This window comes from Myxine glutinosa, chromosome 1 (genome assembly GCF_964187855.1).
Source record: "Myxine glutinosa chromosome 1, kmMyxGlut1.1, whole genome shotgun sequence".
Classification (NCBI taxonomy): domain Eukaryota; kingdom Metazoa; phylum Chordata; class Myxini; order Myxiniformes; family Myxinidae; genus Myxine; species Myxine glutinosa.
In genome coordinates this window covers 230,760,079-230,779,589 of record NC_136261.1, presented here as the reverse complement: position 1 = coordinate 230,779,589, position 19,511 = coordinate 230,760,079, and the positions used below count along the sequence as shown (strand labels likewise).

At 43.3% G+C, this 19,511-nt stretch overlaps 1 protein-coding gene across 1 annotated transcript in view; it reads right to left on the bottom strand.

Annotated features, from left to right (window-relative positions):
- Positions 1–19,511, bottom strand: part of LOC137413377 (zinc-regulated GTPase metalloprotein activator 1) — a 308,658-nt gene that overhangs the window by 251,807 nt on the left and 37,340 nt on the right. The window contains exons 2-3 of the mRNA XM_078774120.1: positions 11,371–11,462; positions 1,073–1,132 (exon numbers count right to left, since the gene is read on the bottom strand). Coding sequence (XP_078630246.1) covers positions 1,073–1,132; positions 11,371–11,462 — 152 coding nt within the window. The remainder of the gene's footprint in view (positions 1–1,072; positions 1,133–11,370; positions 11,463–19,511) is intronic.

Below are 19,511 nucleotides of genomic sequence, written 5' to 3'. Positions count from 1 at the left end.
GAATTAGTAGAATTGATCATTATCAAATTTTCCCTTTTTTTTTTTTCTATACAAGATCGAGGCTCATGTAAGAGCTAACATTAATCCCCCAAAAAAACGGACACATAAAATACAAAATAAACGGAGCGGGAGACAAGATGGGGAGAGAGGGGGAAGCACACAAGTACAACATTTGAGAGCAGGGACATCGGGAGATCTGTGGGAGGGAGAGGGCTTGGGGGGAGGAGGTGTGGGAAGGGGGTGGAGGCATAAAACACATGCACAATGCTAGGACTTCCAGTAAAAAAGTCGGATTTTAAATTTAAATGTAATTTCTGTCCTATTTTAAAAGCATGGCAGGTTAGCTTGGAGGTATGCTCGCTCGGCTTTGAGCTGTCTCGCCTGGGTTTGAATCTCGGCCCTGCTATAAACCGCCGCTCTCTGGTGTGTTCAGACAAGGCGATACATCAATGCGTGCACCGTCCACCGGGGAGGACGTTAAACCGAAGGACCCGTCTGCCAGCAATGGTAATTGGTGGACATTAAGGACTCCATCGTGGTCGAGAAGGAATCGGCAAATCGTCGAGAGCGACCCTTGCCAAGAGACTCCTTTATCAAGAATATGGGATGTGGATGATGATGATGAGGATTCAATGGGAAAATATGCATCACGAAGCAATAAATGCAACTTATAAGTTCATGACGATCCCATTAATTTCCGTGCGGACAGCCATGCCTTCCCTTTGTTAGTCCGTAATTGGTGGTAAAATATCACTTGCTTCTCACAGCCAATCGTGGACAACCATTGGTAAGTAAGACATGGCTACACATTGCACCACTTAAAAATGGCACATGTTTTTCATATAATTAAGCAAAATTAAAACTCGGTGATGATCCCACATACTAATTCTCAATTTCTGATATTTATGTGTAATTTCGCTTTATTACCAAATGATGAGCATACTAAAGAGCAACCAATAAATTCAAAATGAAGCATCGTATAGAAGATCATTGCACCAAAGGGCAAGTATTAGGAAATGCTTTTAAAAGAGGAAAATGATCATTTTAGAAAACTGTAATGAGGGAAGCTTACCATCCAAGTAAACGTCACTACCAAGATCCGCATCGACCCAGAAAACTGAAGCAACTGCCACTGGAATCAAATGAAACAAACATGAGGGCACAATATCAGCACCATGGACGTTTGCAATCTGCGCCACCATTCCTGAACATGCTGAAAGTTGGTGATTACAAATGGTTACAACTTTAACCCTCTGAAATACAGTGGCTGGATAATCAACTTGTGTTGCTCAACATCGTGAGAACTGCACAGTTGTTAAGAATTTCATGCATAATTACATTTGTTTATGTAGAATAATTATTTCTTTGCAATCTAAATAGTTGAAAAACAGGGAATGCCGAGTGCAACACTTGGTGTCATTGGTGATGAAATACAATTAGCAATTCCAACCTCATTGAAAACAACTCGTTTCATTTTGGCCTCAATGTTGTGGTTCCAGTTCAGGAACTTTTTAAAAATACGGTTCCTTCATCTTCTCAATCTTCTCTTCTCCTCATCTTCTCTTCTTCTCCATCATCTTCTTCATAACACCATCTTATCTGCACTGAGAGGCTGTCTTCGAAAGCTGAGCATTCTTGTTCCGGAATTGTCTGGCTTAACAGTTTCTATTAATTGTTGGTGTTGATTTGTTGACTAAATGTATTTCTGCATCTCCTTGTGGCCCTTACATCAGTTTTTGTGCTGGGTTTGCGTCTTCTTGTCTGGGATGAATACTCTTGTAGGCCTCGTTACCTCCGTGACCAAAGGTGGACGAAGGCTACAGTGCATTCAGAAAGTATTCAGACCCCTTTGCTTTTTTCACATTTTGCTATGTTGCAGCCTTATGCTGCAATCGTTTAAATTAATTTTTCCCTCATCAATCTACATTCAATATCCCATAATGAAAAGAGAAAACAGGATTTTAGAAAGTTTTGCAAATCTATTAAAAAGAAAAAACTGAAATATCACATTGACATAAGTATTCACACCCTTTGCTATGACACTTGAAATTTAGCTCAGGTGCTTCCCATTTCTCTTGACCATCTTTGAGATGTTTCTACACCTTCATTGGAGTCCACCTGTGGTAAATTCAATTGATGGGACATGATTTGGAAAGGCACACACCTGTCTATATAAGGTCTCACAGCTGACAATGCATATCAGAGCAAAAACCAAGCCATGAGGTCGAAGGAACTGCCTGCAGAGCTCAGAGACAGGATTGTATCGAGGCACAGATCTGGGGAAGCCTACAAAAAGATTTATGCTGCATTGAAGGTTCCCAAGAGCACAGTGGCCTCCATAATTCTTAAATGGAAGAAGTTGGGAACAACCAGGACTCTTCGTAGAGCTGGCCGCCCGGCTAAACTGAGCAATCGGGGGAGAAGGGCCTTGGTAAGAGAGGTGACCAAGAACCCGATGGTCACTCTGGCTGAGCTCCAGAGATCCTGTGTGGAGATGGGAGAAACTTCCAGAAGGACAACCATCACTGCAACACTCCACCGATCTGGGCTTTATGACAGAGTGGCCAGACTGAAGCCTCTCTTCAGTGAAAGACACATGAAAGCCTGCTTGGAGTTTGCAAAAAAGGACTCTAAAGGACTCTCAGACTGTGAGAAACAAGATTCTGTGGTCTGATGAAACCAAGATTGAACTGTTTGACTTCCGTCTGGCCACTCTGCCATAAAGCCCAGATCGGTGGAGTGTTGCAGTGATGGTTGTCCTTCTGGAAGTTTCTCCCATCTCCACACAGGATCTCTGGAGCTCAGCCAGAGTGACCATCAGGTTCTTGGTCACCTCTCTTACCAAGGCCCTTCTCCCCCGATTGCTCAGTTTGGCCGGGCGGCCAGCTCTAGGAAGAGTCCTGGTTGTTGCAAACTTCTTCCATTTAAGAATTATGGAGGCCACTGTGCTCTTGGGAACCTTCAATGCAGCAGAATTTTTTTGTAGGCTTCCCCAGATCTGTGCCTCGATACAATCCTGTCTCTGAGCTCTGCAGGCAGTTCCTTCGACCTCATGGCTTGGTTTTTGCTCTGATATGCATTGTCAGCTGTGATACCTTATATAGACACTAGACAGGTGTGTGCCTTTCCAAATCATGTCCAATCAATTGAATTTACCACAGGTGGACTCCAATCAAGGTGTAGAAACATCTCAAAGATGATCAAGAGGAATGGGAGGCACCTGAGCTAAATTTCAAGTGTCATAGCAAAGGGTATGAATACTTATGTCAATGTGATATTTCAGTTTTTTCTTTTATAATAAATTTGCAAAACTTTCTAAAATCCTGTTTTCTCTTTGTCATTATGGGGTATTGAGTGTAGATTGATGAGGGAAAAAATGAATTTAAACGATTTCAGCATAAGGCTGCAACATAACAAAATGTGAAAAAAGTGAAGGGGTCTGAATACTTTCTCAATGCACTGTATGTTTTCTGTCTGTGAGCAGAATATCTCAAAAAGTTAGAGACGGATTTGAACGAAACTTGGTGGATAGGCTGGGTGTGTATAAAGGAATATCGAGTTAAATTTTGATGAAGATACAGATCTGGATACTAGAATAAAAAAATTTTTTAAAGTAATTAACCATTGAGAGATGGGGACAAAAATGACATATCGCACGATATTTAAAAAGGTTGTGGATGGGTTATGGCAAAACTTTGTGGATGATTTAGGAAGGTGACAACAAGAAGCCGATTATATTTGGTTAAAGTCCACATGCCACTCGACCTATCAGTGGGATACAAAATGTAAACTGTTCAGCCTGGCGGAAGTATGCTCTCTACCGAGTGCTGTTCGAGTTCGGATCTGAAATTGCTGCATTCGTTTCCTCCCCTCCTCCTTTTCTGTTTGTTTTTCACCCCTGCTTGTTGCCCCACTGTACATTGCCTTTTTCACAACTGTTACCTCACTCTCCTCCTTTTTAAGGCCTGACTCAGAAAAGTTGCTTTAGTAATCAGTAATGGGTGTGTTCCCTTGTGCCCCGCTTCTGTATCCGCAACTTTATCCTTTCCTCTTTCCTATTTCGTTTGTTTCCTACTAGGGCATGCCCGTACTATATATATATCTAAAATTATATCCCCCCCCCTCTATTTACATGAAATGGTTTGGTCCATTCGCAAAGCCAAAGCGAACGGCTTGCGAGTACGGTGACAATCCCCCCCCTCTATTTACATGAAATGGTTTGGTCCATTCGCAAAGCCAAAGCGAACGGCTTGCGAGTACGGTGACAATCCCCCCCCTCTATTTACATGAAATGGTTTGGTCCAAAGCGAACGGCTTGCGGAGTTTGGTAAAGAAATCGCCATAGCTCGGTAACTACTTCTCCGATTAATATGAAACCTTGAAAAGGCACATCCTCGGGTCCCCAGCAATATACCTGGCAAGTTTCAAGTATATCGGACCCGTGGTTGTCGAGAAACAGCGGTCACAGACAAACACACACACACACACACACACAGACATACACACAGAGATTACTGGAATTATAGATAGATTGTCTCCTCATTTCAAAAAGTCGGAACAAAAGAAACGTACAAAAAACTTTATATATCATTTCACCCAAAATGATCCTCATTTTTATTGAATTTCCTTCTACTTCCGGTTATACATTCTCCCCACCCCCTCTTCTCTCCAAACAGAATCTATATTAAATAATATAAACACTTATTCTTTCAAAAAATCATTTTGAGAATGCATTTAAACTCTTGTTTCTCCTTCAGGCATGCTGCACGCGTTCTGCTTCTCCACAGTGATATTTGTCTCTTCTTCTTCTTCTTCAAAAGGATTATTTTTCTGAGGTTTTTGTCTGCTTGGCTCCTCGTCCACAATCGTCCTCCAACCCCTTCCCCTCCCTCTCTATACCCCATTAAACTTCATCCCCGCTCATACAGCGCAGCGTTTCTCCATCCATTTAACAAGCATTCTAATCCCCCATCCCATGATCTTTGGAAATATGGAATCAGGAAAAAGCATCAACCCCCACACCACCCTCTCAAAGCTTCATGTCCCGCTTTCTGCCTTACTCCACACCCCACCCTCTCAATGCTTCCCCCATACCTCACCCTCTAAAACAATCCCCCTCACCACACACAGTCAAACCTTCCCCCGCACCTCTCGTACTCAAACCTTCTACCACTACCCCCCCACACAAATCTTTCTCCATACTCCTCACACTCAAACCTTCTCTCACTCCCCACACACTCAAATCTCCCCTGCACCCCACATACTCAAACCTCTCCTCTCACTCCCAAAGCCTCACCTTTCTCCCACAAGGCCTCCCATCGCATCCTCCACGATCCCAATTTCTCCTCCCCCCCCCCCCCCCACACCCAACCCCCTCATCCCTAATTATGTGGATGTCAAATGTCCGGGGCCTCCGTTCCAACTTGGCAGAGCTCTCAACCTAGGACGCTGCTGATAAACCAGACATCATTTGTTTAACAGAATTATTCCTTCCACGAGACCTCCATGACTCCTTAGTGTCTCCCTGGCTATTGACTCCTCCGGTTTGATAAACCTGAACAACCTCCTGGCGAAGGAGTTGTGGTGTACATCAAAAACTCAATTTCTCACTCTCAGTGTACTGCTCTTACACCTCCCAAACCCCAGGAGCACATCTGGCAGCGACATCCCCTCTTCTCACACCTCATGTTTTTCTGTGTGTTGTACCATCCTCCAAACAGTGACGACTCCATATACATCTCTCTCACATGACATGGACCAACTTTTAATCACCTCATCCCAACTCCCTCTTCCTCATATGTGGCGACTCCATATACATCTCTCTCATGACATGGACCAACGTTTAATCACCTCATCCCAACTCCCTCTTCCTCATATGTGGCGACTTCAATTGTCACCATGCTAACTGGCTGGGTGTTGGTACCCCTCTCACCAGCCATGGCACTTCTGCAAAGGACTTCTGTGATTCCAAGGGACTGACTCAATACATGAATTTTCCCACCCAGATCTCTCCCAATGGCAAATCTTCCCTTATGGATTTGGTGATGACCAACTTCCCCGCCATTGTATCTTGCTCATCCACCGTCCCGATTGGCTCATCTGATCGTGTGCTTGTGAAGATCAACATCTCTCCGGCCATTCTCAGAAAAACAGCCTCAACCCCGGTGAGTCTGGCAGTTCACTCATGCAAAATGGCAGGGATTGCAAGCAGCCATCACACTTTAGGACAGGTCTCCTATATCCACTGCCCTTGATATTAATTCAGCCTGGAAATTCTTCAACAGAAACTTACTCTCCCTTATGCACAGATTTATCCCATCTCGTCTTCAGTTATCTTACTCATCCTCCCACTCTTGGTACTCTAAATCATGTAGTGTGGCATTGCTTTAACACAACTTGCATTCTCCTCCTGGAAGGCAAGGCAAATCCAACTGAAGGCAATCTCAGATCATCCCACAAAGCCAGGAACAAGTGTGTGTCTACTCTTAGGAGAGCCAGAAAACATCTGCCCAACCTCAAGAATGAGCCTTCAAATTTGTCTCCCTCCTGTAAAACCTGATGGCGCCTTATCAAGTTGGTCCCTGCTGTATGCTCCCCTTCCATCCCTTCTCCCACTTCAAATAGAACCACAGCCGACTCCGCTCGTGAGAAGGCTGAATGCCTTAATTCTATCTTTGCTTCAAAATCTTGTGTACTTAACCACTCTCTCCCTACCTTTCCCAATTGTTCCTAACTGCTCCTGGGTTCTGTCCTTTTTGCACCTGAAAAGGTGGAAACATTTTTGGCAACCCTCAACTCTGACTCTGCCACTGGACCAGACAGCATATCTGCTCTGATGCTCTTGCGCTTCCTCTCTACCCTTTTCACCCTGCCATTTATCCTAGGTCATCTTCCATCTGCTTAGAAATCTGCCAACATCATACCATTACATAACAAGATGCAAAGACTGACCCTCTCAACTACAGACCAATTAGCTTACTTCCAATCATCAGCAAGATCATGGAATCCATCATCACAATTGACATAAAAACCTTCCTCTTCTCTAACAGTCTCATCAGAAATCATCGATCTGGATTCAGACCTGGTCACTCTACCTTGGACATGCTGATTTTACTCTCGCAACAATGGATGGAGGTCCTCAATATCAGACATGAGATCAGGGGCGTCTCTCTGGACACATCTTGACCTTTCGATAGTCTGGCATTCCACCTTGCTCTCCAAAATGTTTGCCTATGGAATCCAAGGTCAACTCCACTCTTGGATTACTGACTTCCTCCACTCTTGTAGCCAATGTGTGGCTCTAAACAGACCCCTTTTTCTCCTCTTCCTGTCAAGGCTGGAGTACCCCAAGGCAGTGTTCCAGGCCCCATCCTATTCCCAACTTTCATCAATGATCTCACTGACTCTCTGAAAAATCCTCTTAATCTCTTTACTGATGACTCCACTCTCTACCATCACACATCCCTCTTCCCTCTTCCTTCTGACAGACAGGCAGGCACAAGTAGCCTCTTCCCTTTCCTCACACCTTGGCAAAAACAAAAACCGGTCAAACACCTGGAACATGTCTTTCAATCTTGAGAAATTCCACACACTCACTCTCTCTCTTCGAAAGGACCATTCCGCAAACCCTCCCATCTACTTTTTCAACAATTGCCTTGAAGAGGTTCAGTCATTAAACTCTTGGGTCTCACTTTCAGCCATGATCTCTCTTGGGTAAGCCACATTTCAAAGTTGGCCTCCAAAGCCAGGCAATGACTAGGCATCCTCCATCACGCTAAGTCCTTTCTTGGCACACCTGAGCTCCTATGCACCTATAAAGCTCTCATCCACAGCTTGATGGCGTACTGCTCTCCCCTCTGAGTTGGCTCCCTTGCCTTACATCTTACTCACCTTGATGCCATGGAAACCAAGGCTTTCAAGATCATTAGAATCTCTTGCGATAACGCTAGGTCAATGGGAATGGGCCTATCACTTCACCATCACTGACAGGTCACTGGTCTCTCCATCTTCTTCCACCTCATTTCTGGTCTTGAAAACTTCTGCCCTCTCCATGCTCTGTCGCTCCGCTACCCCGCCCCCCCCCCCCCCCCCCCCCCCGCTCAAGTATCTGTTGGATGCACGCAGCAATCCCCTCTCTTGGTAAGATGGCCGGAAACCCAGAACCACTGCTCTCCTCCACTCATTTATTCCTCTCTTTTCCCACCTACTTCCACACACTCTTCAATCCAATTCTTCTCTGTGTGTCTTCAAGACAGCTGTTCACTACCATCTCAGGTCTGCGTGGCCCCATGCAAAGCCAAGATCTTTTCTACACCCGTTAAACCACCTCCACCCCTCTCAAAATTTTGCTTATCTATCCATCTTGTCCGCCCCTTGCATTCTCCCTTACCCCTGCATCCATACCCCATTCATCATTACCTGCATCCCTTGTTTGTCCATCTACCTTCTACCTCCACCCTGCTGTTGGTGTTTCCCCTGTATCCTGCAGTTCCCTTTATTGTGTTGTGTCCTGACCTGTTCTGTGTCCAAGCTCTTCCACGAGCCTTAACTATATATGAAAAGAAAACAAAAACAAAAAGCTCTTCCATGAGCCTCGATTTCAGAGAAAAGAAACAAAAATAAACATTCGTCTGGCCAGACAAGATATGCATCGTAATCAAATAAGGCAAGAACCCTGTTTAGTGTAGATTCTTTCAAACCAATGTGCATATTGCATGTAACAATAATATTAAGAGCCACCAACTTTGACATTTAATTAAATTCCAGGAAATTATCTTCCTCGCGATTGAATAATCAAGTGTTAAATGCTCCAATTCATTAACCACACACCCCATAATATACCAATCAATCATCTGTCCATCAATCAATTATCCAACTGCCCATCAGGGCAACTGCCCATCAGGCAGCCCATCAGGCATCCAACTCATCAGGCATCTCATCAACTCATCAACATCATCAGGCAACTCATCATCAGGCATCCAACTGCCCATCAGGGTGGATGTGGAGACGTCTTCTCCACATCCACCAACACCCACCAACATTTCCTGATACCAGCTCCCAACAAGTGGGGCCAAAAGTTTGATCAAAGCGGTGTCCAGATTAAGCTGGTTGGCTCCCATCGCTGGCCATCGATTTCTGGGCGAATATTTCAAATGCTGTAATAGCTTGGCCCGCCTCGCTTGACACCCTTTTGTAAGCTCTCACTGCCGTTTCCTCCCTCGGATCGATGAGAACGAATCTCCGCAATAAAATTGCGATCGGTCCCGCCGGGACAGCATGCGCCTCCACCGCTCTTGCTGCCCCCACTGTGGGCCATCTCTCTCCTTTTCTTTTCTCACGGTCAATCTCTGACTATCTGTCTGAGTGTACATTTCTGTCTTTTTTTTTTTTCCCTCCTGTCGGATATTCTTTCTCGGAGCACCTGCCTTTTCACTTTTCTTTCACCCCCCTCCTCATTCTGATCCATGACACCTCACTGCCCTCCTGTATTTTTTTCATACATCTCTCTCTCCGTCTCCCTCTTCTTTCTTTGCCAACTCCCTTTTCTCCCACATCTCCCCACCCTTCCCCATCATTTTTTTTACCCCGCCTGCTCACTGCGGAACGAGGAGCACCCCGATTATGGGAATTAAAACGTTTATTTCTGATTAAAGCTTGCTCTGCCTCCATTAATCCAGCAGAACCTTCCTATTTCACCACGAAATGGGCTCCTATCGACCGAGCGCACCGTGCACACTGTGATTCACAAATTCAGATGAAACGTCTTCTCCACATTCTCTTAACGATTCCCCTCCAAATTACCAAAACACGGCTTTTAAACTTTCTGCTGTCTCTCTCCAATGCCAAAGTCAATTTGAAATGGAATAAATCAACGAATGTTACGTGTGATATTCAAATAAATATTTGCTTATCTTTTTCACTTAAAAAACAAAAAACAATGACGTCTTTTTAAAATGATTACTACAAACCATATGAACATCCCTCGTTATGAGTAACTGTGGTTATGATGAATATCTCCAGAGTAATAGCATAGGCAAAAAAATTTAATAAAATGTAAACCAATAATAACATTTTGAAATTATTTTTGCTGTTATCTCAGTAAAATTTTCATTAAACATCATTCCTCTTACGAGAAGAGAGACGGACAGCCTGTCAAGATACCCAAACACCATTTTTACCTGTTACAGTACACTAACATTTCCAAAAGTATTGGGACAACAAGAAAATGTAAAGAGTAATTAATTAATAGTTATTTGATTTCCAGCAGAGTGACACAAACACTTTGTACCAAATTATGATGGATGTCAGGTGTTACGTTGCATTATTCTTCCTTCAGAACAAGTGCAATTTCGTTGTTGGATTGTGTACAGGGTCCTCAGTCGGAGTTCCTTGACATCCTGGATTGACAAACCATCGAACGGTGACACAACCCAGGTAAAAGCTTTCTGCACATCAGCGATCAATTGATTCCTTCTTATCCCTTTTGTAGAACCACCTCTGCCCCGACACCATATTGTCCCTCTCTTCAGGCCTTCAAGGATATTATTCACCACCATCTATTGCAAGGTGGCATCTATTTAGCATCTATTTATAGCATCTATTTAGCCTGGTGTTGGCTTAGCTGTTAGGGTGCTGGCTTGGGATCCTAGGATCCTGGGTTCGAATCCCGGTCGATCGCTGAATTAACACCAGGGGGGTTGACTCAGCCTGTCATCCTTCCGAGGTCGGCAAATTGAGTACCAGCTTGCTGGGATGAATGATCCCGGTGTGTACCCCGATTTAGAATAGGTACACCGTATCCCTGCGCATCATAAGAGGCGACTAAGGGTTGGCGCCAGGAAGGGCATCCGGCCATAAAAAAAAAAACATTGCCTCAAACAGGGAACCATGATTGTCATGGGGCCCGCAAGGCTAACCCCTGCTCTGGCGGGGAAAATGGCCTTAAAACGATCATTCATTCACCATCTATTGCAAGACCCAACAGCTTTTTGTGAACTTTTCATCCCTGATTTCTGCTTGGTTGTATGATGCTTGCCTGCTATGCATTAATTGTTCCCTTCTCTGGTTCCTGGCCCACTGTCTCTTACCTATGTGATGGTATTCTGTCAAAAGTCTTGACAAAAGTAGAGAAAATAACAAAACAAATAAATAAATCAATAATTCAAATAGAAGTGGTACACAAATGGTAACAAACATTTTTGATGAAAAAACAGAATAGCAGGAAAAACAATGTCTTTTCAACAGAGAATTACCGAGCAGAAACAGAGAAAACTGGGCACCCGGAAAAGGGACATTTAAATATTTATGGACTCATGCAGTGGGAATTCAATTAATTGCTAATCCACTTGACCATACTGAACATGCCCTTACCGGGGTCAGCCAGGCCGGTCGTCTCGAGGAGAATGTAGTCAAATCTCCCTTTTTTCCGCAGAAGGCTCTCGATGGCAAGTAGGCCAGAATCTCTGCCATGAATAATTGAATGGATTAATTGACTTTTTAAACTGCATCATCAATAAACTATCACCCTAAAGCCGAAAAAAACTGAAATAAAATAAATACAGAGCACACCTTAGCTTTTTAGGTCAGAAGAATACAAGGCTTTGCAAGGTTTTATCAACTGAGGTTGACATAGTTATGCTATAAGCACTGTGGGAAGCAAAGTAAAGTTGAAATTTTGGGTGTTAGTTACCTCTGCGTGCTCTGGTGAAGAGCTAAAACCCGAAAATATTAGCCTTACAAATAAATGCTTCCCATAGCGGTTAGTATTCCTTTGTGAACATTCAGCTGACAAAATCTATCATTTAGCTGATTTACGTTTTGTTTAATGACGACGTAAAATCACCAAAAAAAGACAATGCTGCCATGTGAAAAGTTTGTACCAAAGAGGAAGTTATGTATCAAAGATGAACAAAACGAACTTGCGATTTAACTCTCATAATTCCCACGACTTTAACCAGACATGGTGCATTCTTTAGTATAATGCATCCTTGATTTCTCTCAGACCAATCATCCACTTCTGTGATGATCAGTTCACATGATGGTAGTGTAAGCAAATAAAAAGCTCTCCTCGTTTAGGAGGCCCTCATAGGATTCTCCCATCGGTTATTCTTCCCTTCTCCTTTTGTATGCAATTGTCTGAGGGCATGGCTGTGGCGCTGATGCAACACCGTGTGCAGGTTAGGGCCGGAATTTGTAACTTGTTCATGGTGCTGGTGTTAGCTCGCCTATTCTTCATGAAGGACACCATAGGATCTTTAACGTCCACAACTAATGCTGGCAGATGGGACTCCCAAGTTTAAAGTCCATCCGAGGGATGGCACACACATTGATGCCTCGCCCTCCTTGCGAGACAGCAGGATACACAAGGAATTTAGACGCAGGAGCAGGAGGCCATTCAGGCCATCATGCCTAACAACACCAGACTGATTTATATAAAAAAGAATGCCTCCAGCGACTTCGTCAACTGAGGCATAATAAAAATGCAAAAAAAAATTTTGGGAGTTTTCTTTTGTAATTTTTTGTATTTTCTTTTCCGGTGTGGGCCAAGGAGGTTCTTAGGTAAGAAACACACAACATCAACCACCCACTGCCCCTTGATGAGATCCTAAACGAGACAGGATGACAGTTTGTAGCTGGAGCCGAGATTCGAACCCAGGCTAAACGGTTCAGAGGCGAGTGTCCGCACCTCTGGGTTATCCTGCGCCAGCCAGTTATGCTCCCTGTCTCTCGGTACAAGCAGTCTGACTCCTGAATCATTAACGCTGGTTCCTTTACTTTGATTCTTCTCCGTGAAATTGCATATACTTGAAGGTCCAAAAAAATATTTGTGCAGAAAATGGAATAGAAAGGAAAGGGGTGGTGATAGAATAGGTCTTACTCCAGTTTACATCGACACAAAGACGAAAGGAATGAATAAAACGGTTGAAAAGAAATACAATTTTTTTCTTCTATCATATCCTGAAAAAAACGATTTCAAAGTATATGGATCAATTGGCCTATGCGAAATGAGTGGCTAGATTGGTGCCAAAGACAAATGGTTATGCAGGTTTTTTTAATACGATAGGCCTACCAGATCATCAATTTACATTCCGCACAAAGGGTTTCGTTCACTAGAACCAGCATGCCGACACGATGGGAGATACCGCAGTATCTTTAATCCCACAATATGAATGCAGACTGGACTGGGCAATCGGTTTTGCATCATCGAACAAAGGACAGCATGCTTGAGCTGCACCACCCGCTGGTGGCACTGCACAGGAAGGCGGTTTAGTTGGTTGATTCTACGAGGGAAATTAAATTCATGACCACACAGCTCAGAGGTGAGCATGTCACCAAATTAGCTATCCTGCCATCCCTATACTAGGTCTGTCCATTTTAATAAGATTTCAATACAAAATAATGTACTGTTCAAAGTGTCTTGTATTCCTGGTGGCCTTCTCCTCCTCATAATCACAGACTCCTGGAAGGGTCTGTCTCCCTAGCGGTCTTCAAGGATCCCACCGAGGCATCGCAGTGTCTGGCGGTTAAATCAGGGATATTGGTTGGGCCTGCAGTCAATCATCTATTCCACCAAATGGTCCACTATCTCTCAATCTATGAGAGATAGACGTTGCGGGCGACTCATTTCTCAACAAACTACTCTCTCTTCCATTCATTTATACCTACATGCCTCCAGCTATCTTGCCCGACATCTCATTTTGGTACAACAATTCTGGTAGTGAGGCAATTACCAGAAAGGATGAATCACACGAAGGATGAATCAGGATGGAAAAAGAAGGAGCTGCAGAACAGCACTGCACAGTACAATTGATGTTTTTACATCAATGATAAATAATAACGTGCTAAACCAACGTGCTTGATTCTGCGGTAATAGGTCCGTAAGAATATACAAGGAATTTGGACAAAGGAGAAGGCCATCTGGCCTATAATGCCTACACTCTATTAACACCCCATAATATACTGTAAAATTACGGTTAACATTGCATTTACATCTGGCATTTGTATGAAAGGGTTCGCCTTGCAGTTGGCAGTGAATTTGTGATGAGGTTCGTGTTCTGGATGTTGTTATGAGCAGGATTAGAATTCGGATAATGGTTAAAGCTACTTGTGGAATAAGTGAGAAAAGGGGTTATCCTTGGGGTTAGCACTACATTGGTGGTGAGGTTAGCATTAGGGTTAGCACTTAATTTGTAGTTTGTTTTGTTAAGTAGCAATGGAGTTAACGTCAAGCTGAATGCAGCGCTGCTGGTTTCATACACGTTGTTGTTTTAAGTGCCTTTAATCCTATTGATATAGTGCCATCTCTTATTCAATTTCACAACAATGGCAATGGTGCACTTCACTTCCGTAAATTTGCTTTCCTGTTAACCTCCATGAGACTATTTGATTGCACTGGAACGAGTTGGAAATTTCCTCGGAATTATTTACGTACATCCATTCATCATTGGTATCTGCCACGTGGTACATACATTCTGCATACCTGTGTCCTGAATTGGTTGTTAGAAATATGGTATTTTCATCAATTGTGATTTATTTCCATCTGCTTGCACAATTCCACTTGTGCAGTGATTCCATACGTGTGGATTTGGACATTTAACCCCTTTCCATTGACTATGATTTTTGGATACGTGAAATCAACCTCAATGTTGAATTTCAGACTTAAAAGGCCTTAAAAGGCCTTTCAGACTTTCAGACTTAAAATTTCAGACAAGAGATCCTCATTCGGAGCATATTGCGGCGTATGCTTAATTTTGACCTTTCCTTCTGGAAAGCGATTTTCATTGTGTCCGTCAGTTAGCAAGGAAGTTTTGAGTTCTGCTTAGTGCGGTTTCTTTCAGCACTTCCCGGTTCTCTCCGGTGCACTTGACCAGATGAGTTCTGGTAAGGGCAATGCGGGTCTGTGAAGTCCAATAACATTATCTGTCATATTGTTTTATGTTGTAAATCGACCATTTTTCTGATGCCAAGGATGTTGCGCTGCACAGTTATGGTATTGCCCAAGATGCCGGCGATATTCTGATCCATGACACCTCAACTCGGAAGGATGCTGTGGGCCATTGATGCGGAAGCAAGATATTAGGTTTAATAAGAAACATTACTTGTGGTGGTATATACACTGTATTCACATGGTTATAACCATATACATTTTATTTGAAATGGCCATAGTGCTAAAGATTCTGTACAAGGGTAGTTCATTATATTATTGCTGCTACAATTTTATTCTTTGTTACATGTTACATGTTACAAGGGACATTTTATTCTTTAAAAGCAAAAACGTGCAGGGAAGTTGACGTAACTTCAACAACTTCCTGATACACATACACATATGTACACACACATAGCACCTTCATGCCATTTGCATTGAAATCAATGCGATGCTGGGTAAATGGCCATTTCAGAACAGGTACTTTGAAATAATCGTTTGTAAGCTCAATTCCACTCAAATGGCGTCAACCTTATGAAGATATGAAAATCACAAAGTGACAAGTCTGCACAGTATAGCATTAGATTTAGAACTTACAAAGCCATTTCGGCGAGAGTAGTAGTGGTCACACATGCAATGTGAGGGCGAGTAAAGTCCCACACAGAGACAGCGTAAATAAATGGCTATCATGCGAGCATTTCTTCTCAAGACTTCCTTGCATAACAAGTTACTGTAATCGTGTACATTGATGGTTTTGCCAAGATATCTGAAAGGCGAACCTTGAATTTTTTTTGGTGGTGGGGTTTAAGGACAACTATACTCTACGCTGGATTTCTCTGACTCTGGTGTGAAATGACGGACCCAGATCTCTTTGACGTGTCACAATAATCTTCCAGAAATTATCTTCTTGCCTCTTATAGTACTCCATGAGCTTTTTTTATGTTGAAGGCTCCAGTCATGGGCTATATAGTCCTCAGAGGCCAGGCCTTAAATAAAAGAGAAGAAATGCGTATGATGAAAAGTGTATGGTGTTTGTTTACAAGAAACAGATATTGAAGCTAGCCGGTAGCTGTAGTTTGGGTGAGACAGAAAGCAAGACCAGCAATCCTGACACGGAGAGTGTAAGATGGTTCCGGGCACCACTTTAACACTCCTAAGTCAGAACGGTAGTACCACCCTGGGCGGTTGCTGTCTGTAACCTACTTCCTAAAAAAAAACAGTACAGCCAGATGGGTATTTTTTAGGAGACAAAATCTCCTTACTGGATGGCCATTGGCTCCCGAAGGGAACTCATCTGCCCTTTAAGAGGTATTGTTTTAGTCCTGCAGGGTGTCACAGTCACCCTCCTCACTGGCAAGCCAGTGAGGGTCGTCGGTTTAGTCGCCGACTACCTGACCATGCGGCAGGTAGCACTGGCTACCAGTACACTGGCAGGTACCAGTGGCAGTCAAGAGACTGACCTGACCTATAAATACCTGCTGACCTGACCTATGACCTGCTGCAATAGCCATAAAAGTTACCCAACTCGAGCAATATAATTATGCACCTCTATTCCACAGCACACATGGACTTCATTGACCTCAATCTTGGTTTTACCCAAAATGATTTGACGAACATTCATGTCACTTCCTGTATAAATTGCTCAGGTGAGAATATTATTGCACAAAAAGTCACTACTGAACTATCAGTTTTGCATTCTATAGTAAAAAAGCCCATGTACCCTCATCACATGATGCTAACATATAGTTCAGTACAGATAAGCTGTGCTTCATTCACTGTGCTGGGAGAGCGAGGGGATGGGGGGGGGGGATAGGAGGAGTGGGTGGGGTGGGAGAGGGGGAGGGGAATAGGCAGGGGATAGGGGGGAGGGAGTCCATAATTAATTCTTGCTAATCATAATTTTTGCCAATTTGAATGGTTTCAAAAACATATCTAATTGAATTGCTGAGAGCCAACTGTAGTATATGAAGGTGGAATGCAAGTTGATACAAACTAAAACAGAAAAAAAAGTAGGGAGAGAAAGTAAGAGAAAGCAGAAGTGAAATAATCAACCATTTTATGTCATAATTACAGAAGAGTGAATTCCCTCCTCACATGGAAAATGAATTAAACATGAGTAACTTAAACCAAAATGAACATCGAACATGAGATGAGACCTCGACAGGTCAGTATCACAAAAATATAGGGCACGTGTAAAATATTCACATTCATTTGAAAAGGCATCACACAGAGACGGAGGAAAAAAGAAAGGATGAATGACAGAGGAGGGAAACGGGACAGAGGAAGGAAAAGAAAACAGAAAAGAAGATAAAAAGAATGAAGGATCAAAAAGCATACAGTGAGCAATTGTGCACAGGAAAAGCAAAGTGAAAGCAAGAAAACTTTGCCATTGGTGCATCTCCCACGGCTATATCATCCCAGTAATGAAATGGGGCATCCAACGAAGGCTCAGCCGCAAACAAGCCCCTGAGCATCAGCGACCCCCTTGCCCTGCTCCCCCATGCTGCTGTGATCCCTCTGTGATTGAGGTGAGCACCAGGGAAATGGGGGAACCGGGGGCCAGGCCGGGCTCGACACTAGCCAAGATGATGTTGACCCCCCTATAAAGGGCCAAGCGAAGAGGGCTAAGGAAAATCGGAAGGGTGCTTTGGGCCACTGATGTGGGGTAATGATCCTTTTCGTGTTGGAAAAGAGAGGCCAGGCTAAGTAATACTTGTCGTGTTTTCCTTATTCCGACATTTTCCGAGGATTGGCATGGCACGCTGTTACAATTCGAGACCGAGCATCAAATGGGGCTTTCAATCCTCAGTTAAACTATTGCCCAGTAAGCTGAACACACACCAAGAAGACGAATAACAGTCAGAATACCACTTCACCCTCATCACAGGGTGAGCGTGCCATTGCTATTTTGACCATAAACAGAGAAAACTCTGGAGAGATACATTGAAAATGGGAGGTTTAAAATTATTGTCTTTCACAACATGAGAAATATTTGGGAGGAAGCTCGTGTGACTTTACCAGACCAATTCGTTCTCAATGTACAGAAAAATAAAGCTTAAATAGTGAGTGACAGCTGTGCATTCTAGCCTTAATATACATTCCTTGATTTTGCATATCTCTTTATTTTGAAAGTAATAATGAGATGATGAGTGAAACCTTATGCTGTGTATGTTTGATGCATCTTTTGAGTGTTAAAAGAAATATAGAATTTTCAACACTACGTATAGCATACTGCACCAGGCAGGTGGGTCTTTATTTGACCAACACACCAAACATGAACCACAGTGAGCGGAGCCACAAATGTGATGGGCCACAAAATAGGACTGGTGCCACAAAATGCGTAACCTCCACCCGTTTCTGCCCGTGGCCAAATAGGAAGTCGTAGGCAATGTGGACAGCCGCCTGGTGCTTAATGCAACATGAATAGTCGATAAACTGGGTCGCGTAGGGCCGGGACGGGAGTGAGAATGGGTCCTGAAGTTTCGTCCACCTCGATTCTACGAGCAGATGTGGGGCTAAAGGGACCATGGGATGACAGCTTGGGGGTACGTATAAGTGATGGAGAGGTTGAGAGTGTTGGGCTGGGGCAAAAGTAATGAGGGGGTAAGCACTGGAGTGAGGCTGTCTTTTAACCTCAAGCAATATGGCACATATAAACTCCAATGTGGTTTGTAAAGTAGCAAAATAAAATATGTAGAGCAATAAAGAAGAAATAAATAAGATCAGACGAGGTAGCTAGAACAAGATTTCATCCGAGCAAGCACATGAATAACCTCAGAACTAAATTAATATCATTACCAGTCGAATCGCTTTAACATGCTTGAAGCAAGATTGCAATGACAAAGTCACCGTCAGCACTTTCAAACTGACACTCACAATACCTTTGAGATATTAGGTTTAAAATTCCTACCCTGGCAATTTTAAATGCAATGGTAGAAACGGTGGGGGTGTCGGATGAGAAAAGGAGATCGGAATAACTTGGCAAAAAGTCTTAGCGCCCGCAATCATCTTTCACAGTTGAGCCACACAAGGAAAAAAAAGTGACTTCATTTGGCATACATTTACATAATCGGTGGCTGAGGGAGCTATTAAAATAACTGCAGACAAGTGCAAAGCTTAAACTATTTCAGCTCCGTGATCCAACATTTAGTTGGACAGATTCCAAACGACATGTTTCTCTTTCCATAGACAATGTGACATTCAGTGCTTATTATCCAATTGGATAAGCGGGGTTGAACCAAATGTTAAAACAAAGGTACGGATGGTAAAGACTGGTCCCTTGCTAACTCAACAAGCAATACATATAATGTATAATTATTGCACTAAGCAGACGAAAAGCGATGCCAAGATCAAATGCCAGTCCAAATCACCAAGTGCCAGCATTTCATCCTAGCATCTTTGCACTGCAAGAGATCCTTCTTTGCATTGCAATGAAGGTGCATGCAAGGAGACATCGGTCGTCATGATGGTATTGTCATAACAGTCGTACAGGTCGGAGAAGTTATTGAAATTATCCTCATAGAACTCACGACTGCTAAAAATAATGGAGACGCTTCCTGGCTATGATTGTTCAGGCCAAAGGCAATGT